Source organism: Frieseomelitta varia, unplaced genomic scaffold (genome assembly GCF_011392965.1).
Source record: "Frieseomelitta varia isolate USP_RPSP 00005682 unplaced genomic scaffold, Fvar_1.2 scaffold_345, whole genome shotgun sequence".
NCBI lineage: Eukaryota > Metazoa > Arthropoda > Insecta > Hymenoptera > Apidae > Frieseomelitta > Frieseomelitta varia.
Window position 1 is genome coordinate 610,248 of NW_025110085.1, and position 20,640 is coordinate 630,887.

Below are 20,640 nucleotides of genomic sequence, written 5' to 3' on the forward strand. Positions count from 1 at the left end.
AATTTGTTATAGCTCATAGTTTACTAATTAATATATAATAAGAATAGTTTTGTCATTACTTCATACATATATATTTTAATATATATATGACTATTTCTCTTTTACTTTCAAAATAATATTTATATATAAAACTAAATTAAAAAATATGACATAAATAATTACATTACCAATGTTTAAATAGTATTTGACGATGACGAAGTTGGTGGAGGAGGTGGAGGAGGTGGAGATGGTGGTACAGGTATCCATGGTAATTTCATTCTAATAGGAACTTGTGGCACTTGTGGCATTTGTGGTAGCCAAGATATGTTTGCAGGTTGAAATCTTACGTTTGTAGATGAATTCGGATGATTCTGTGGTGTTACATACCCTGGTGGAGGAACTCTTGGACATGAATTGAAAGGAATTTTAGGATTTAGATATGAAGCATTTTCATTGTAATAATTGTGCGAGCCATAAAAATTTTGATTAACACCACTATTATAGTTCATATATTGCATATATTGCAATGAATGCATTCCATGTTCATATGGTTCGTTTCTATTTTGATAAAATTGTGGCCATAAATTTTGGGACTGGTTTTTTGTTTGCATAGTAGGAAATCGCTTATCTACTCGTCTATAAAATCCTCTTCTTTGATTCTGCATATTTCTATTCCATGGATGATTTAACTGCCAACCAGTAGCAGGTTCATCTAAAAATATAAATATTAATAAAAAATACACTGGAAATAAGAAATATGCTCGAACATACTTGAAATACGCTTTCGTTTAGATGGAATATCAGTTTGATTAATATTATTTGTTTGTTTTGCTTTTTGTTGTTCATAATAAATCCGTTCTTCTTCATCATCTGAAAACTCTGGGGGATCATCTGCATTTGCATCAATACCCTTGATTCTGTAATCATTATAAATTATTTAATACATATACTAAATACTATAATACTAATTATATAATTAAATAACATAATTATGTTTAAATATTTAAACTTACTTCAATAATTCATGCAAGAATACTAAAGAAGTGTATTCTGTATTTGGACAATAATAAACGCTCATTCCTACTGTAATGTTACATTCTGTTATGTGTTTAGAGCTGTTGAATCTCACACAATAATGAGGTTCATTTACTTGTCCAAAAACATCAAATATTTTTCCTAATGTTCTCTGTCCTTTGTCAATAAATAAAATTGTATCTAAATTCAATGTTGGTTTACCAGGTTTTGGTTTTACAACAACTAATTGTTCAACCATCCACGCAACCTTAAATTTAAATTCATTCTATCATATAATTCGAAATTATTTTAAAATTATTTTAAAATTTGTATATACCTCTCCTAATGGATCACATAATACTTCAGGCATGCTAATTTTTAAATCTTCAATAGGAGGTAGATCATCTAACTCACTTTTCATTTCATTATTCTTTTGTTCTTTTCTATTGTTTCCTTTGTTCTTCCTGAAAGTACATGAAATTATTTCAATATTTTATATAAAATTTGGCTGTATAAAAATTTAGGCAAATAACATACTTGCTTAAAATATCATCACTATCTGATTCAATTGATTCTATTTCTGAAGAATCACTACTACTGGCAGAATCTTCATCATCACTTTCTTCACTGGATGATACTTCTTTATTTTGTCTATAAGTTTGCATTTGTATTTCTTTCAAAGGTTGACTTTGATTGTAATCACATTTAATCTCATCAATATTAAATTCTATTTCTGAATCAGAATCTCCATATTCTATAGCAATACTATCGAGAGAAGACACTTTATCACTTTCTGTTAAGAAAAAAATATAATTTTTAATTGTTATTTCAATGAAGATTGCAAATACTTTTTATTATAATGAATATTTTATTTCCTTACTTTGAGCTGACGATATTGTATTTACTTCATGTACAATATAAATGTCATCATCTTTCTTCTGTTTTAAGTTTTTTAATATTATATCTTTGTCTTGATTTTTGTCACTATTGTTGATGAATACCTCATTTTGTTTAATATTTGATAGCACAGCTGATTTGTTCTCTCGTTCATTTAGGTTATCTTTTTTATTAGAATTTTGTTGAGTTTCTACATTATTAATTATAATTACTTCACAATCATCTGTGCATTGATTTGCCACAATTTGTATATCTTTTTTGTATGTTGATAAATTATCTTCATTAGTACTTGGAACATTGTTACTTTCATCAATATTTGACGTACAGTTTATAAATTCATTATTTAAATTTCTATCTTCCATTACTTTTTCTATCACTATAATCTCTTCTGTATCCATCATAATTTTAATTTGAATTACAAGTTACAATTAATGAGAACTCGTGAAAGAAAATTTCACTCTACATCCCACGTGTTGGTTATTCGTAATGAGGGTTTATGCATACTACATAAGTAACTCGTTTAAATCCTAGATGTCTCTTTACGGCCACTACGTGTAGCGACCTCTACTTCGAAGAATTTAGATCAACGACATCTATGTTCCCTCGAGATGTGTATTTAATATAAACAATAGAATATTTAAAAACAGCTATTAATTTTATTATCACCATGGAAATGTTTACTGCCACTTATATATATTGTAGCCATAGTAGAAAATCTTCATTCGTTATTTCGTTATTTCGTCATTTAACTTTCATTATGTAATCTTCATTAAATTATTAGTAATTGTATATTTTGTGATATTTTTATATAAACAACTAAAATCAATTACGGAGTTATTATTTATTTATAGTATTGTGATATAAATATAAATTATCATAATTGCTATATACGATGATTTCATTTGGTGCCGCAGTGCGATTTGTTAAATATCCACGAGTTCGACATTTATAAATTATAATGATCGCTATAATAGCTGGTCTATGAATCGAAGGTAATCTTGGATAATTTGGATGCATCTTTGTATTTAAAATTATTTGAATTTATTCAAAATAACAATAGCTCTATATACACATACGTTATATACATTATATACATGTAAATATAGTCAAAATTAATATATTTAATTAACTAACATATTTAATAATTGTATTAAAATATTTAACAATTTTCTATGTTTTTAAATAAGATTTTTAATATTAAAAAAATGAAAAAAGTATAAAATTAATGGTAAGGCATAATTTATTCTCTTGTAACTACGTTCACAATTGTTTGAATAATCTTTTTTCCATTTTGGTAGTTTAATAGATTCAAAAGAGGGTCCTTCATTTTTTGTTCTAACAACTTGTGTAATTCTATTCTCATTCTTTGTAAAAGTTGTGCGACCTAAATAACATTAAAAGTATATTTAAAATATAATTAATATTTTTCCTTTTTTAAATATAATTTCCTTAAAAATCAGTATGCTTACCCTGTGATGTTCAATACTAAATAAAATCCAACCATCTTCTAGTGATGCAATAAATATTCCATCATGCAGTTCTATTTTTAATTCATAATTAGAGAATAATAATAATGGTAAAATTGGTACCACTGATACTTCTTTAATAAATATTTTATTTGTTTTAACTTTTTCTTGAAATACTAAATATGGACTAGGTAAGTTACTAACATGAAAATTGGCTGAAGATGGATGGATATTAACAAAATCATTATTTTTAGTTTGGAGCAATCTATGTTTGGGGTCTGGCTGTACTGGAATTGCTCCAGTAGACTGAACTTGAAAGGATTTTTCTGGTGTGAAAACTTTAGCTATATTAGGATATAAAGCTGCACAAAGTAAACCTTGAAGAAGTTTATAATTGTCATTATTAATATTAAGTTCAGATCCAGTAATTTCCATAATTCTATCAACATTTGGTTGTCGTTTGGGTAAATTAATAGGGACAAAACCAATTGAAACTAATAATTCTAATAATTGATACTTTATATCTGCCAAGGCATATAAAGTCTGCAGAGACAAATAGTTTTCATTTGCAAAAGCTTGACCTGCACTACTGCTGCGCGCACGTGCTTGAACCCATTTCTATGGAAAAAGAATTATCCTTTAATATTATAATTGTATGATATAATATTTATTTTTATATTCTTACCTTATAGGCTTTCAAAATAGTTAGTTGATCAGAATTGGCAGTAAAAAATTGTTGTTTTACATCAATTTCATTTTTTTTTTCAAAAGGTATAGTAAATGGGTTTTTATGAGATAAACAAGCTGCTATAGTAAGTGCAGAATCAAGACAGCAAAAGATCACGCCGAACAATATTAATTTACCAATACGTATATTTACAGGCAATGCTGCAAGATGATGACCTAATGGAGTTAATATATGTTCTGAATCAAATGCCCCAACATCTTGTAGACGCTTAATTGCACTACAGATACTTTCTTTTGTTGGTGATTCCAACATTTTGCCTAAATATAAAAAATATAATAAATAGAAAGTTAATTGAATTCAGAAATTAAAAATGTTGTTATTACCTAAAACTTCATATAAATCAACTTTTTTTCCTGTGTGTAAAAGTTGAATACGTAATAGTAGTGATTCTAAAGGGATTCGTAATATTTCAGGTACTGGCTGTGCTAAAAAGTGATACTTAAATCTGAAAAATATTTTAAATTGTATAAATATTAGTAAAATATTACTATAAGATATAATATTTTAATTAAATTATTTTAACAACAATGACACGTACTTGTACGAAGTATATAAATGAACACATATTCCAGGCATTACACGCCCAGCACGACCTTTTCTTTGTAACGCGTTTGCTTGTGTAACCCAACAAGTTTCTAAACTTTCCATATTTTGACTGGAATTAAATCTAGTCTCTTTCATTTTTCCACTATCAATTACGAAAACGCAATCATTTATAGTGATGGACGTTTCAGCTAAATTTGTGCTTAATATAATTTTCCTAGCATCAGTTTTTTTAAAAATTAAGTTTTGTTCTTCTTTGGATAAAGATGAATGTAGTAGTATAATAGTAAATTTTCCAGTCTTTGGACAGAAATATTTATTGTTATTCAATCGCTTTCTTAATTCAATAATTTCAGCTAATCCTGGTAAAAATACCTACAAATTTATTAGCAATATTAATTTAAATATTTTATATTTTTCGTATAATAAGAAAATTTATTAAAAATACTTACTAAAATGGAACCTGTTTTAGGGTAATCATGTTCACCAAAACTAATCCATTCTAGTACTGTTTCTATAAGTTCAAAATTAATTTTGTTATGATCCATAATGTATAAATTTTTATGCGTTTGCTTATTATAACCTTGATATCTACTGACAATCTGCGTTAGTGATAGATTTTCATCTTCGATAGATTGTTTAACAGTGGAAAAACCTTGAATCTCTGCAGTTTCTAGATCAATTTGCAATTGCTCCCAATCACCTTTAATTTTACGAGTAAATTTCGAATTTTCTTCTAAAACATAATTTGTTTTTTCAAATACATCTTCCAAAAAGATTTGTTCTACAGGAAACATTTTTCCTGGAATATGTAGAATAGGAGCTCCTTTAAAGTATGTAGAAAACATTTCACTCTTAAACGTTGCACTCATTAGTATTACTTTCAGATTTGGTTTTTTGGGCAATAATTCTTTTAACAGCATCAGTAAGAAATCGCTAAAAAAGTAATTAAATCAAAATAAATAATAGTTAAGATAAAATGAACAATAATATAAGAGATAACTTACCTTTCTGCGCCTCTTTCATGCACTTCATCTACTATAATGTGTGTAATATCTGATATATGTGAAAATCTTTGTAAAAAAATTCCTATTGTACAAAACAATACTTTGGTTTTATCAGAAATTTTATTTTCTAATCGTATTTGATAACCAATTGTATCACCTATGCGTTCATTTCTTTCTGCAGCACATCTTTCTGCTACTCCTATTGCGCTTATTCTTCGCGGCTGTGTACATATTATATTAATACGTTCTTTAGACTTGGATCTGTTAAGAATCCAATCATCTAATAAAAATTGTGGCACCTGTGTACTTTTACCACATCCTGTTTCACCCGAAATTATGACAACTTGATTCTTCTGTATCAAATCTAAAATTTCATTCATTTTTAACCATGCAGGAAGCTTTTTTCTATCTTCTCTCATCTTTTTATATTTGGGATTCGATTGTTGCTCTTTAAAGTTCCTTTCAATTAGATCATCTATTTTTAGCATTTCGTCCCAATTATCATTATTTCTACTTTTCCTATATACAGATCCTAATTCATAATGAGTAGCTGCATTTGCTTCATCCTCATTTTCATCTTTTTGAAATAGCAATTCAATTTGATCTGGAAATTGTTCTTTATTTTCTTCTAAATATCCTTTTATATCGTATTCATTTTCTAAAAGAGATATTACTGAGAAAATAGAAGGTGTTCCATCTGTAGATATTCGGGATGCTTCATTGTACAACCTTCTTGCTATTCTTAAACAATTTATATTTGGATATGTACCACTATTTTTATAAATATAAAAATAAGGTGGTTCATAAGGATATTTACAACCTAATAGAACATTTATAAAGATTAAGTGCATAGTCTACATTGCTATATAAATAGTATACATAGCTATATAAATAGTTATAATACCTTCAGGAAACCTTATTTCCAATGTAAATAATGGGTCATCTCTTTCAGGTATTTTTAATACCTCTGCTTGTTGATGTAAAAATTTACATTTATCTCCAAATCTACATTTTTTGTGAATAAATAATTTGCAAATTTCTCTCTCTTTTTGTTTTTCTTGTTTTTTCTTAATCTTCTGGATTTCTTGCTCTACTTCATCATTTTTGACTAAATAGTCTAATTTAACTTGTACAACCCAAACTTGATTTTTTACTTTTTCATTAAACATATGCTCATAAATAGATTCTAATGCTTCTTTTTCTTCTTTTCTTCTTTCCAATAAATCTGTTGTATCAATATCATCAGGTATTTTATTTTTCGTGACATTTTCTAATCCATAATATTTGTAAAATAATACTTCTAGAGATTTTCCTATATCACCCCCTGTATGTAATAGTGCCTCAATACAATGAGGTCGATGGAAACTGGAAATAATATAAATATTTATATACGAGTGTACATTACTTAAAATTGGATTAACTTACCCATAATTTTCAAGTGTGAATGCTGCAAATTGCCTAATAACTTGTCCTTCAATTTCAGGTGTATTATCTTTAGAAGAATAATCAACTATTCCTTTAATAACTAAATTAGCCCTTTTTACCCAATAATTTTTGCTTAAATTGGATCTTTTATTTTCAAATTCTGATACATCAGAAAGCTTAAAACTCTGTTAAAAAAAACTATGTTATTTGCTAATAATATATTTTATATATATATATGTATATACACATAAAATAATGAATTTATAAAAATATCTATAAATACATACAGAACCATAAATATTTTTTAAAGTATCATATAGTAGACGTTCAGATTCTTCTGATATTCTTAAGGTTTGTAGTTCTACTTTCAGTTGCCTTGAAACATGTGGACCATCATTTTTATTTTTATTTCTCATCGATACATTTCTATCAAACATATATAAAATATATTAGAATTATAATTTTATAACTTACAAGATAATTTTAAATTTTAGTATCTTATAAAATAATTAAATATTATATATGTAAAAAGAAATAATATTGGTTAAACTTTACTTTAAAACATTAAAAATCATTCAATTTTTTTTTTGATAATCTAGTAGATTTTTACTGAAGCTAAAACCAGAAACAAAGTTCAAAAATAACTTTTGGATTCCTTAAAACTTGCAATTTTCAGATTATTGTAATCTATTACAAAAAAAAGTAAATAATTTTTAGCTACTTAAAATAAAATTTAACCAAGATATTTTTAATATTTTAAGGTTTATAAATATAATTATATTTTTAATTATATATATACATTATTCTTGTAATATATGAAAGGTTACACTTACGTGTTATTCTTTTCCACATGTTTCTTTTCCAATACAATATCGTCCATTAATTCAATGACACTAGCAGCATTCATTTTGTTAATTTATGAATAATTTATACAAATTATTTTAAAATAAATTGTCAAATATATATTTTAATATTTAAGAAAAATGAAGATTAAGAGATAGTGAACACATGGAATACTGATTAATGATAACATCGGCATGTACTGCGTGTTGCTTGAAAAAATTTTCGATAGAGCTTTCTCACTGTCGCTCATCGACACGTTGTTGTGCTACACAATCTTATGTACTTGACACTTTCAGTTAATAAGACTATCTGAAATAACCAATCAGGCTCGCATTCCTGTCACTCATCTTTCCACTCCAGCACAATACTTATGTTTCATGTGTACTGCCAACAACTAGACGACACATTGAAACTAAATTAGTAGAATTTTATTTTTATTATACATTGTTATATTTGTTATATTCAAATAATTCGTCATTTATCTTCAATATGGTAAATAATCGCTTTATTATAACCACAAAGCAATAAGAGATTTCCCCTAGGATGCCATCGTGCGTCTAATACTGTGATATTTCGCGGGATTGTTAAACAATTCGCATTATATGGTGTCCATTCAAATGCATACATACACTCGCAAAATACCAGAAGATGAGCACGTGTAGGATTCCATCTTGCAGCTTAAATTTTTAATTAACATCTTAATTTAACTCATTAACACTTTACAGACAAAAATATATATTATTGAAATACTTACCTACGATAGTATTTTCAAGAAGCAGATAATCGAGATAATCGTCAATAACGTTCCATATCCACAATGTTGTAGGATAAAGTTGATGTTTCACAGCTAGATACTGTCCGCAAGAACTAAATTCTAAAATGTCGAATTTCGCAATTGACAATCTCTCAGTAATATTTTTCCTTCCAATTTTTATATTTATTGGTCGTTCCGATTTCTCTTCCACTATAAAAGTCGATGCTTTTGAAATATTAACTACATTTACGCGAACTACAAGAGATTACTTACAAATATGTTTATCATAATAACTCGCATTTTTATTGGAAAATTTTGATTGAATTACGCGTTCTTCGTATACTTTGTTCAAATAATTTTCACTAATTACCGGTTCAAGGTATAATTGTAAAAGCGATTTCCATGTTACGTGATTTAATAATACGACCTAAAATATAAATATTACTGTACAACATTTTTCATAGCAAAATAAAAGTGCACTTTGATCCTATCAAAATATATAAAATTAAACCATTTCATTAAATCCTGCTACAGCTAATAACTGTCCACTGGGCATCCACGTTACATTTTCAATTCCTTTTAAATCTTTGTAGTTTGTATATTCCATCTCAGATAAATTTACAGTCTGCGCAGGATGAAATACTGCAATATCCTTTTCGAACGTGCTCGAATAAATAATTAATTTCATTTCGTTGCTAAAAGAAGACCAAATGCATAGCAATTCGCTATTCGGAGACCAGCACAATCCATCGATACTATTCAAACGTCCGCATATCAATTTCTAAAATTAAAAAATCATACAAATATCATTTTGCAAAAGCTTTTATAATTTCATTTATGAATCTTACCATAAGGATATAATTAATTTCGTTACTTTAAATTAGAGAAAGAAATTTTGTATTAAATAATGAAATAAAGAAATTTATTTTACTTAATAAAGGAATAAAGGGATTTTAAATTTTATATTTTTTTAAAAGAACAATTAATTCTCCGAATTTCTTTGATTAATTTCTTGTTGGATAAAATAAAGTTTTTTTAAAAAAGCCCGAAATTGGCGATAGAAATATAGATGAAATTAATATCTAGTAACTTCATCACTTTTAAGATGAATGAAGACCGCGTGCATGGTGCACTCGTGTGTAGCTTTCGAGGTTAAATTGATGTTTTGACAATTGGTTTATTTATTAAAATAAAAATATGACGAGTTATATATCGTGTGCTTGCAACAGAGTTCCACATTCAGCTGATTGGGGGAGAAATGGACTTATTTGTTTTGCAGCGTGTCACGCAGTTGCAATTTATGATCCATATATTTCAAAAATTGGAAAAATAACGCATACGCTCCATCGACACAAAGATCGTATCAATACTGTACGATGGATTAAACGAAGAGACTCGAAAGACGAATCAGAGCTTTTATCAAGTTCGATAGATGGAACAGCTATTATTTGGAGAAAAATCAATGAATCGTTTAAATGTAACTCTATCATAGAAGTTGGTCATAACGTCATATTTAGCAACTCATTATACGTTTCTGATTATAATTTTTTAAATGATAAAAAATCCATGAAATTATTTATATGCACTGGATCTGTTGAAGGAGATCTAAAAATATGGTTAAGAGATACGGATGATAATTTAAAATGTTTACAAACAATTATATTTGGTAGGAAATTACCAATAGAAGCTTGTTTTTCTTTTCTACCAGACACAGATTTACCACTTCTGGCTGTTGCAATAGAAGATTCAACAATTCAATTATATGTAACAAATTCTAATATTATAGAAGAATCGTATTTTGTAAAAGCTCAAGTTTTAACTGGGCATGAAGATTGGGTACGATGTATGGATTTTAACTATGACATAAATAATAATATCTTTCTTGCAAGTGGATCTCAAGATGCTATGATACGATTATGGAAAATTTCTGCAAATAATACAGAATTCTCAATTGAAGAATTGCATCAGAAAGAACAAATCTTTATAGCTAATAGCACAAAGTATAATATTACTTTGGAATCTGTTCTTTATGGCCATGAAGGCTGGATTTATGGTGTACATTGGTATCCAATGCAACCTGATGATAAAAATAGAATTTTAAGATTATTATCTTGCTCATTAGATAAATCTATGATTATATGGGAACCAGACGAAGTAACTGGGATTTGGTCTGAGAAAGTAAGAGTGGGTGAAGTTGGTGGCAATTCAATGGGTTTCTATGGTTGTAAATTTAGCGATAATGGATTAAGTATATTAGCACATGGTTACCAAGGATCATTTCATATTTGGGAATATTCAATTACTATAAAAAATTGGACTCCAAGATCTGTACCAAGTGGTCACTTTGGTGAAGTAGTTGATCTTCACTGGGATGCAAATGGAAGGTTTATATTTAAAATTGCTCATAATGTGTATAGTTTATACAATCTACAAAAAAATATACAATTACATGTTATATTATAGGTTTTTACTTTCTGCAAGTACAGATCAGACAACCAGAATTCATGCACCTTGGAAAAATAAAACAGAATTTTGGCATGAAATTGGGCGGCCACAAGTTCATGGATATGACATGTTTTGTTTGGTTATGCTAACTCCTTATATGTTTGCTTCAGGAGCAGAAGAGAAAGTTGTTCGTATATTTACAGCACCAGCAACATTTAGGAACTATTTAATGAAAATTGCCAATGTTGACGATTTTAAAAATATGGTAGCTGATAGTGCGTCAGTACCTGCTCTTGGTTTAACAAATAAAGCAACATTTAATGACAATATCTCAATTGAAGATGTGGAAGTTAATGACTTTAAAAATGAAGATTATATTCCTCCAACAGAAGAAGAATTAATGCAAAATACACTATGGCCAGAATTGCAAAAACTTTATGGTCATGGGTATGAAATATTTTCTATGGCTGCCAGACATGATGGATCATTATTGGCAACTGCATGTAAATCAACATCGCCAGAACATTCTGCAATATTATTATGGAGTACAAATACATGGACTCAAGTTCAGAAACTCGTGTCTCATCAATTAACTGTAACACAGATGGAATTTTCACCCAATAACAAATATCTACTATCTGTCTCTAGAGATAGAAGATGGTCATTATTTGAATGTAAAGACAATATGTATACCTTAATTGCAGCTAGTTTAAAAAAAGATAATCTTCATACTCGTATAATATGGTGCTGTTCATGGACGTATGATTCATCTTTCTTTGCAACTGGTTCCAGAGATGGAAAAATTGGAATTTGGAATCCAAACTTTACAGATGATAAAATTGATCCAACTACAAGTTTGGATATGAAAACTTCAATTACAGCACTTGCATTTTCATTACAGAATATCTCTCAAGGTTTTTATGTTTTAGCAATAGGACTTGAGACTGGATTTATAGAAATACAGAAATTGAAAATGTTTTCTAATAATTTCGAGTGGGAAAAGTATATAATGTATGACACTTCTCAAGCACATCATTTAACTGTTAAAAGGCTTAAATTTAGACCTCAAGAGAAATATTCTAATATTTTACAACTAGCAAGTTGCGGATCTGATCATATTATTAAGATTCATGATATAGACATTTTGTAACGAAATAATTTGTAAAAAAATTTATTTTTATATATTAAAATTCAAATTATTTGAATTAAACTACTTACCTTGCTTAATTTCCAGGTATCAGTTTTATAAATTTCAATATTATTATTACCTTCAATTGAAACTACTACTGCTAATTTATTACCATCTGGAGTAAAATATAATTTATTGAAAGAAGATTTCACATTTTGTATATGAGTTACACTTTGATTCTCCAGAGACCATATAGATATCTGAATCTGAATATTGCAATAATTTTAATAAAAATATTGAAGTGCTAGTATATTTAATATCGAGCAAACTTACTACTTACATTAAAATCTGATAATGTTAAAATGTATTTACTATCAGGGGACCAAGTAACACTTTCTAAACCAGCACTGCCTTCTGTCAATTTGTATTTCCATTCAGGATAACGAATAGAATATACTTGAACAATAGTTTTTTTTATGTTTGCACATAGTATATATTCACTATTTCTAGACCATTCTATATACTGTGATAAAATGAAAAATGAATTTTGTTAGTATAAACATTTTATTTCTTTTATTGCAATTGACATTTCATGTTGTAATATGATAAATAATAAGAGTGCAAATAATAATTGTTTATATATTATATTGTTATATGTTATCATTTGAAACAATCACAAAAATAATAGTTAATAACTATCATATATCAGTTTCAACTAAAACAGTTATGAAGAATTGTTTCTAGAATTCTAAATAAAATTTCTGTCTATGTTGACTTTATTTATGGTTCTTGTACTAATCCTGATAGAGACCCAGAATTTACTTAAGAATACTTATACCTGTCAGTTTCAAATCTATTTTGATACAATCCTAATTCAAGATCATGTAACAGTAGTATACTGTAATATAGTCTGACATGAAGTAATTGTTTTTCCTTTGTTACTTTGCCCGTGAGCCTTCTTTTTAACGTATGATATTGAAAGTTTATGGTCAATTTAAAAAAAACTGTAAGAGTTTCTGTATATAATGACAAAGAGACAGGTTAATGTGCTTAAGGAGACGAATCAAATGATGTACTATTTGTCACGATCGGATCGTTTACTAGGAATATCGAAGATTTTCGAAGATTTAGTATTCGAATATTTATGACAATAGCTGCATTTTGACGAGAGTAATTGTATTTTCATAATTGTTTCGAAGAATCGACCGAAATCGATATCATAACTGTACTTAGGCCTTGGTTTAAACATGAACTAACCTCGATTATGTCTGGAAATACGAACGAATGGATAATATCGAATTTTTTGTAATCTCTTATTGTTAAATTTGTCTGGTATGCAGTTGCAAAAAATCTTCCATCCCTCGAGAAATCACACAATTGGTTATTTACTCGTATCAAATCGTTTTCTACCTCCAACGACATCGCGCCACTATTCAACCGGAAAATTCAGTTTTGAAAATCCAGTTCTGCCAACCTGAATAATCGCAATACAATCCGTAAGAAAATCAATATCGATCTATTTAAATCAGTTTAATGAAAAAAAAAAAAAAAATGAAATGAATTAATCATAAGGATCTAAATGATTTATTATTAATGCTCAATATTTTCCAACACATGGAACGAATAAATATGAAAAAATGTATCTACGTTTAATATGTTGGTTGGAGTGAATTTTAAAATGACAGTTACAAACATTTGTGAAATTGTTGTGTATTTTGGTTTTGATTACAAACATTGTTGCAATTCGTATTTGTATAAAATACCAAGTAAACCATTAAATTTTCAAACTTATAAATGAAATGTTGACTTTCTGAAGAAGTTGTGAATTATCAATCAGTTAAGATGATCAAAGATTTTGTTATTCCTGTGAATAAAGATGAACTTTTGCAAAGTCGGAGCGGACAATATGTTGTTAAAGAAATCGTTCCAATACGATTATTACCGCAAGCTCTTGACGGTATTTTATGAATTTCATATACTTTTATAGATTATTTTCCATATTAGTAATTTCTTCAGTAATTAAATCTTATTTGCAGAAGCTCGATTGGCACTGCAAGCAAATGGAGCTAATTTTATTTTTGAACATTTTGATACATTTTTCTCTGTAGTTGTTCATGAAAATAAAGTTGAATTAACAATTGTTCAACGTGCCTTTACTAGAATCCAGAAAGGTAACAAATATTTTGATTGGGTTAAAAATTTTAATCTTTCAGAGATGATGTCTGTATATTGTATTGATTCTTGTGCAATCTTTAGAAGAAACTAAAGAACTAAATTTCATAATTATAGATAAATAATAATAAATTTGTCATTTTACCACTAAAATTACTATTAAATTTATCTAATGATTAATTATGTAATTTAAATGATCAAAAAATTTAAATTATCAACGTTAGGCATCGTCATTGAAGGGTTGAATCTAAATGACTTCATTATTAAGTGTAAAATTTACATATTACATATTATTTACATATCTGTTCTAATAATCTAAAAAATTTACATATCACGATTCTAATAATCTAAAAAATTAGTAATCTAAAAAGGTGCATGTTAAGCATTTAATTAAAAAAAAATTATTTAAATTATTAAATTGTATATAACTTACAACATTAACTTCAATCATTATTTTGTAAAGGTTTTGAAATGTTGGTACTTAACATGGAAAGTATATTTGAGAAAGGAAACGAATTGGAAGAAGAACATAGATTGACCTTGTTAAATATGAATAAAATGCTTGCATATTTACTTTCTTGGTTTATCTGCTACATAGATGACGAAGTTTTTAAAGATGATAAATTCTTGGGCAAGGTATGATATCTATAATTTAATTATACTAATTATATTGCCTTTTTATATATTACATATTTCTGTGTATTATTCAGCGCAAAAAATCTACAAAGTCAGACATGGAGGAAGAATGGGAATCTAATAGAGAGAAAGCTTTAGAGTACATTTATAGATTGTTACAACTTCCATTATCAAAACTTTGGCAGCCTCCTATTGTAGAAGATTCCTTTATCATGTATGTTTATAGTTAAGTATTTAGATATATTAACTGTAATTTGAAAAATTATTTTAACATGTGAAACGTATATGATCCTTTTAGATTATTCACCAAAGTGTGCTATAAAGTTTTAGAACAATGTAAAGATTCAAAACAGAAACATACAAGATTAACTGTTTTTCAGGTAAAATTTTGTTTATATTTCATTGAATTATTTTTCTTAAATTTAATTTTAGTTATTTTAATATTAAACTAAAAAAAAAAAAAAAAAACAATAGATTTTAGGCACTGCGGTCAAAAAGTACAACCATGGTATAAGCTGTGTGATAAGAATTATTCAGGTACATCAATAATTATGAGCTTTGTTCTAATATAAAAATTCTAATATAATATATTAATAATTTAATTTTAACATTCTAGTTAGTAAAATTACATGATACATTAGCATCCCATATGGCTATTGGAGTTATTTATATGATTAATAATCATGGTTGTAATGGTTTAATAAGAGAAATAATGAAAGAGATTGATCAAAGTGAATTATCTGAACTTGACAATCGTAATATATCGACATTTTTAGAGACTATTGCTTCTTCTGGCCCAAATCTCATAATTCCTATTCTTGATGATGTGATGGATTATTTAACTAGTGAGGTAGCTCATTCTACTATTTTAATTCATCTATAAAAGTATTATTACAGCTATTATTATTTATTACTATTATTTTTAGCATTATATTATGAGAAATTGTACTATTTGCATTATACGTGAAGTTGTACAAAAAGCATTAACTGGAGATGATCTCACACAAAAAGAAAAGGATCAACGTGATGAATGCCTTAATAACTTAGAAGAACATATTCTTGATAATAATGCTTATGTCAGGTCAAAAGTTTTACAAGTTTGGCAACATTTATGTTGTGAAGGTGCTATTCCATTAGCAAGACAAGGAAAACTTCTAGCAGCTTCTGCATTACGTTTAGAAGATAAAAGTGCAAATGTACGAAAACAAGCATTACAATTAATACGTGCTTTACTACAAAGCAATCCATTTGCAGCAAAAGTAAGTGAAAAAAATTACATTCGTTTATATAATTGTTTTGCATCGACAATATAGTTATAGTATATATAATGTGGAACATATTTGCAGTTAAACAAAGTAGAAATTTCTAAGTCATTAGAAAAGGAAGAAATAAAACTAAGAAAATTACAAACTGAAAGTGTTAATAAAAGTACTCGTGGTGATAAACAGAGATTGGAATTATGGAATACTTTTCTTCCAGAAATAAGAAAGGCATTAAAAGAAGTTATTAATGATGGAAAGAAAAATAATAAAAAACGAGGTATATATAAATCTTTTAACATAACATATATATCTAATTTAAATGTGCATTTTTGTTTTATAAATTAGATGAAGATGAAGAAGAAGAAGAAGAAGAAGAAGAAGAAGAAGATATTAATAGTGATACAGCATTTGAACATGTAAGACAATTAATGCTTAAAGAAAAAATACTTGAAGCAGTAAAACATATGTGGAAAATTTGTCTGCACTTGAAACAAAATTCGGATATAGAAGATTTTTCTCCTGAAGCAAAAGAAGAATGTCTGTTTTTACTTTTATTAAAAACATTTATGGAATCCGAAAGTAATCCAATTGACGAAAACAAGAATGCAGATACACAACATTTAGAAGATAAGAATAAGGAAAACGATGAAATATTAGCACTAAAACGAGTTGTAAATTATTTAAAAGTATGTTTCAGATATATTATATTGATCATAGTAAATTATTTGTTTAAATATATATATATATATATATTAATTATATTATAATATATTTTTATCAGAATTGTTTGGAATTTGCAAATGAATTAGAGATTGCTATATCTATGGCGGAGAAATTACTTTTTTCCACCGTAGCAACCGATGCGATCGAAGCATGTACTTTACTTGGAGTTGCTCACCAATTTGGTGTAGCTGGAGCTGCAACTGCTATTCGCGATGCTTTATTTCAAGTGTTTCATCGTGATCAGTCAGTACGCAACAATATAGCATTAGTATATAAAGATCTTTATTTAAATAATCACGAAAATCAAAAATCAAAACGACAAGAGGCTCTTACATGTGTCAAATCGTTGATTGATTTAGTAAAAGGACTTCAACCAGGTCAAAGTCAAGCTTTAACTCAACTTATTTTAACATGGTATAATAATAAAGATATAGACAATGAAGTATTACAGGTAATATAAATACAATATTATTTTTAATTTGAAATTGTTACGTGATATGAAAGTTATATGTAATTATGCTATATGTGATAAGAAAGTTATATGTAATTATTTAATAGGTTTTGTGGGAGATATTTTCAATGAAATTATCAGATACAGATTCATTAGATAGTAGATCTGCTTTAATGCTAATAACAATGATAGCTCAAGCTCAAAGTGGTATTATAATTAGTAATTTAGAAGTGTTAATAAAAGTAGGACTTGGATCACGAGCAAAAAGTGATCTTTTACTAGCTAGAGATACATGTAGAGCATTGTTAACTATAAAACATACGAGTGATGACATAGAAAAAGGACCTGTCAGGTACGCAAAACTATAAAAATTAGATAATTGTTCAAATGTATTTAATAATTGTAAAAATTATTATATTTAAAACTATTAAATTATTATTAATAGGTATCCTAATGATCATGAAATGTTCAAAGAAATTCTTCCTTTATTAATAGAAAATTTTGCAAATGTAGAAGAAGATGGTTATATTTCATTCGCAACTGATGCAATTAGTGCAATTTATCATGTAGGTATTGCAACATGCAATTTATCTAAATTTACAGTGTAAATTGCACAACTTATTAAATTTTATGTTTAAACTCCATTATTACAACTATATTTCAGTTAGCAAATCAACCTGATCATTTAATGAAACAATTATTATTACAAGTATATATTCGGGGAAAATTGAATAATGATTCATCCGAACATACTGTTTCATCCTTTTTATTATCTAAATTATTGTATTTAATTGGCCATATTGCAATTAAACAAATGGTACATTTAGACACATCAGTGTACAAGGAATTAAAACGAAGAGATGTTATACGAAAATTAAAAAAAGAGAAGAATTCAAATAGAAAAAGTAGAAATTTAAATAGTTCTCAGAAATTAACTACTCCAAATAGTGCAAGACAAATAATTCGCAATAAAGAGGTATATAATATATTATAAATTAATGTTTAATTAAAATTTGTACAGTTATTAATTTTTGTTTTTAGACAACTATTATCGAAGATAATGGAGAGGAAGCTGTGGAAGGAGCAGTAGAAGATGCGGATGCAGAGTTTATAAACGACATTCTAGAAAATCATATTGTAACTGGAGATGGACTCTTAGTAAAATTTGTGTATGTCTATGAGCTTAATATATTTTCTTGTTTAAAATTGTTTTTAAATATGAATAAATATTTATATTTAATTTTTTTCAGCCCATTAGTACTAGATGTATGTCAGTATCATGACAAATATAACAATGAAGATGTACAAGCTGCTGGAGCTCTTGCTCTTAGCAAAATGATGACAGTGAGCTCCACTTTTTGCGAAAATTCATTACAGCTTTTAGTTACAATACTAGAACGTTCACCATATCCTAATATTCGGGCTAATGTTCTTATTGGAATAAGTGATCTTACAACAAGGTTTCCAAATCAAGTTGAACCATGGATGAAACATGTTTATGGCAGGTATTTAAAAGCATAATTTAATTAATTTCATGCCTATCAGTCTAAAGCATGATTAATTTGCAGACTTCGCGACGAAGATATAAATGTAAGAAGTACTTGCATTCGAGTTTTATCAAATCTTATAATGAGAGAAATGGTGCGTGTGAGAGGTCAAATATCAGAACTAGCTCTTTGTATAATTGACAAAGATCCTCAAATTCAGCAAGATACAAAGCAATTTTTTAAAGCACTTTCACAAAAAGGCAATGCTTTGTACAATGTGATGCCTGATATATTGTCTCGATTAACTGATCCTGATTTAGATATAAACGAATCAGATTTTCAGGAAATTCTGAAGTACGTACATTATCGAAAATAAAATAGTTTAATTCAATTTATTTATTATTTAAAATATTTCTAGGTATATTTTAAATTTATTACAAAAAGAAAAACAAGTTGATGCCATTATTGATAAAATTTGTGCTAGATTTCAATTGGCTACGACAGAAAGGCAATGGCGTGACTTTTCATATTGTCTTTCACTTCTACAATTTAGCACAAAAAGTATAAATAAAATACATATTTTCCTTAAACAGTTAACATTGCTTTCAAAGTTCTATGAAATATCTCTCGTTTTGAAATTAATAAAATTTTATTTAGGTATACATCGCCTTATCGAAAGTTTACCCTTACTGAAAGAGAAAATTCATCACAAGCAAGTTTTAAAAGCATTACACTCTGTTATCGAGCAAACAAAGAAAAAACCAAATACAAAAGCAGCGTGTATGGAATTGGAAGAAAAGATAAAAGAACTTCTTAATAAAACAGAGAACTCGAAGCAGGATGATGAAATAATGCCACCGCCGCCAGCACCAAAATCAAGAAAGCGTATCAGACATAGAAAACATAGTAGTAGCGAAGAAGAGGAAGATGATATTGATAATGATTTTGATTCAGTACCTGTAGCAAAAAGTATATTTCTTTTTATATAAAAATAATTACTTTTAGTTATGCATTTATTGATATATCATTATTTTAGCAAAAAATACTAAAAAAACAAAATCTCCTGAACATAAATCGAGTTCTGAGTCAGATTCAGATACTGATGTACTAATGAAAACTCCTAGTAGAAGACAGCGTATGTATTATTTTCCAAAATCAATAATTTTTTTATTATATCTATACTATAAATTTTTTTTATGCATTTATGAAATATTTAATTAAGTCCCATTTTTTAAATTACATTTATAAAAATTGAATGTGCATAAATATCTACAGTCTAATTATATATAATAATTATTTTTTTCATATTAGATACGGTAAATATATCTACAAGTGCAACAAGATCAAATCGAAAGAAACGTACCAGTTCAGTTCCCGTTACGCCATCACCATTGACGAAAAAAAATAAACAAATTACAACGCCAGTTCCACAGAGATCTTCGTTACGTTTATCTCAGTTGCAAGGAAAATAATAAAATTTATATATATATTTCTACTTTTGTATTTTTTGGTATAGTAAATTAAGAGTAAAAAATAAAACAAAAAAAGTAAAATAAAATTTCATCCCTTAATTATTTTCTTATTTTAAATATTTCTTGACAACATCAAATGAAATTTATAAATTAATTTTCTCCATAAAAATTTTTGTAATGTTAGTAT

The 20,640-nt window shown here is 27.3% G+C and overlaps 5 protein-coding genes across 5 annotated transcripts; 2 read left to right on the forward strand and 3 right to left on the reverse strand.

The window, feature by feature from the left end:
* Positions 1 to 6: 6 nt before the first annotated feature.
* Positions 7 to 2,397, reverse strand: LOC122530518 (H/ACA ribonucleoprotein complex non-core subunit NAF1). Its single transcript, XM_043657552.1, has 6 exons — positions 1,874 to 2,397; positions 1,531 to 1,786; positions 1,331 to 1,457; positions 993 to 1,261; positions 751 to 896; positions 7 to 691 (listed from the first exon to the last, which is right to left on the reverse strand). The coding sequence occupies exons 1-6, from the start codon at positions 2,289 to 2,291 to the stop codon at positions 174 to 176; spliced, it is 1,734 nt and encodes a 577-aa protein (XP_043513487.1). The 5' UTR covers positions 2,292 to 2,397; the 3' UTR covers positions 7 to 173.
* A 715-nt stretch (positions 2,398 to 3,112) lies between these two features.
* Positions 3,113 to 8,235, reverse strand: LOC122530515 (putative ATP-dependent RNA helicase DHX57). Its single transcript, XM_043657549.1, has 11 exons — positions 7,913 to 8,235; positions 7,367 to 7,505; positions 7,080 to 7,264; positions 6,559 to 7,019; positions 5,655 to 6,474; positions 5,100 to 5,583; positions 4,643 to 5,022; positions 4,428 to 4,549; positions 4,042 to 4,361; positions 3,360 to 3,974; positions 3,113 to 3,274 (listed from the first exon to the last, which is right to left on the reverse strand). The coding sequence occupies exons 1-11, from the start codon at positions 7,984 to 7,986 to the stop codon at positions 3,131 to 3,133; spliced, it is 3,744 nt and encodes a 1,247-aa protein (XP_043513484.1). The 5' UTR covers positions 7,987 to 8,235; the 3' UTR covers positions 3,113 to 3,130.
* Positions 8,236 to 8,328: 93 nt separating this feature from the next.
* Positions 8,329 to 13,724, reverse strand: LOC122530520 (WD repeat-containing protein WRAP73-like). Its single transcript, XM_043657553.1, has 7 exons — positions 13,508 to 13,724; positions 12,591 to 12,773; positions 12,340 to 12,516; positions 9,188 to 9,457; positions 8,950 to 9,103; positions 8,677 to 8,886; positions 8,329 to 8,599 (listed from the first exon to the last, which is right to left on the reverse strand). Exons 1-7 carry the CDS (start codon positions 13,670 to 13,672, stop codon positions 8,397 to 8,399), a joined length of 1,362 nt encoding a protein of 453 aa, XP_043513488.1. The 5' UTR covers positions 13,673 to 13,724; the 3' UTR covers positions 8,329 to 8,396.
* LOC122530517 (probable elongator complex protein 2) lies at positions 9,763 to 12,331 on the forward strand. Its single transcript, XM_043657551.1, has 2 exons — positions 9,763 to 11,060; positions 11,140 to 12,331. The coding sequence occupies exons 1-2, from the start codon at positions 9,874 to 9,876 to the stop codon at positions 12,269 to 12,271; spliced, it is 2,319 nt and encodes a 772-aa protein (XP_043513486.1). The 5' UTR covers positions 9,763 to 9,873; the 3' UTR covers positions 12,272 to 12,331.
* Positions 13,697 to 20,547, forward strand: LOC122530514 (condensin complex subunit 1). The gene is made up of 21 exons (XM_043657548.1): positions 13,697 to 14,207; positions 14,287 to 14,421; positions 14,886 to 15,058; positions 15,133 to 15,272; positions 15,357 to 15,438; positions 15,533 to 15,595; positions 15,675 to 15,908; positions 15,985 to 16,317; positions 16,405 to 16,597; positions 16,666 to 17,006; positions 17,102 to 17,494; positions 17,602 to 17,846; positions 17,940 to 18,060; positions 18,159 to 18,470; positions 18,536 to 18,663; positions 18,745 to 18,999; positions 19,063 to 19,335; positions 19,400 to 19,542; positions 19,639 to 19,950; positions 20,018 to 20,116; positions 20,293 to 20,547. The coding sequence occupies exons 1-21, from the start codon at positions 14,093 to 14,095 to the stop codon at positions 20,451 to 20,453; spliced, it is 4,251 nt and encodes a 1,416-aa protein (XP_043513483.1). The 5' UTR covers positions 13,697 to 14,092; the 3' UTR covers positions 20,454 to 20,547.
* Positions 20,548 to 20,640: the final 93 nt, after the last annotated feature.

Excerpts from the sequence above, each read along its gene's own strand:
- LOC122530518 (XM_043657552.1), bottom strand. The coding sequence starts at position 2,291 with ATGATGGATACAGAAGAGATTATAGTGATAGAAAAAGTAATGGAAGAT. Across the intron at positions 1,787-1,873 it reads TACAATATCGTCAGCTCAAA|AAAGTGATAAAGTGTCTTCT; the intron begins GTAAGGAAATAA and ends TTTTCTTAACAG. Across the intron at positions 897-992 it reads TTCTTGCATGAATTATTGAA|AATCAAGGGTATTGATGCAA; the intron begins GTAAGTTTAAAT and ends TAATGATTACAG.
- LOC122530515 (XM_043657549.1), bottom strand. The coding sequence starts at position 7,986 with ATGAATGCTGCTAGTGTCATTGAATTAATGGACGATATTGTATTGGAA. Across the intron at positions 7,506-7,912 it reads CATGTGGAAAAGAATAACAC|AAATGTATCGATGAGAAATA; the intron begins GTAAGTGTAACC and ends TATGTTTGATAG. Across the intron at positions 6,475-6,558 it reads GGAAATAAGGTTTCCTGAAG|GTTGTAAATATCCTTATGAA; the intron begins GTATTATAACTA and ends ATGTTCTATTAG.
- LOC122530517 (XM_043657551.1), top strand. The coding sequence starts at position 9,874 with ATGACGAGTTATATATCGTGTGCTTGCAACAGAGTTCCACATTCAGCT. Across the intron at positions 11,061-11,139 it reads CACTGGGATGCAAATGGAAG|GTTTTTACTTTCTGCAAGTA; the intron begins GTTTATATTTAA and ends GTTATATTATAG.
- LOC122530520 (XM_043657553.1), bottom strand. The coding sequence starts at position 13,672 with ATGTCGTTGGAGGTAGAAAACGATTTGATACGAGTAAATAACCAATTG. Across the intron at positions 12,774-13,507 it reads TATTTCCAGACATAATCGAG|TATATAGAATGGTCTAGAAA; the intron begins GTTAGTTCATGT and ends ATTTTATCACAG. Across the intron at positions 9,458-12,339 it reads ATACCTGGAAATTAAGCAAG|AAATTGATATGCGGACGTTT; the intron begins GTAAGTAGTTTA and ends TTTTAATTTTAG.
- LOC122530514 (XM_043657548.1), top strand. The coding sequence starts at position 14,093 with ATGATCAAAGATTTTGTTATTCCTGTGAATAAAGATGAACTTTTGCAA. Across the intron at positions 14,422-14,885 it reads CTTTACTAGAATCCAGAAAG|GTTTTGAAATGTTGGTACTT; the intron begins GTAACAAATATT and ends TATTTTGTAAAG. Across the intron at positions 15,596-15,674 it reads GTGTGATAAGAATTATTCAG|TTAGTAAAATTACATGATAC; the intron begins GTACATCAATAA and ends TTAACATTCTAG.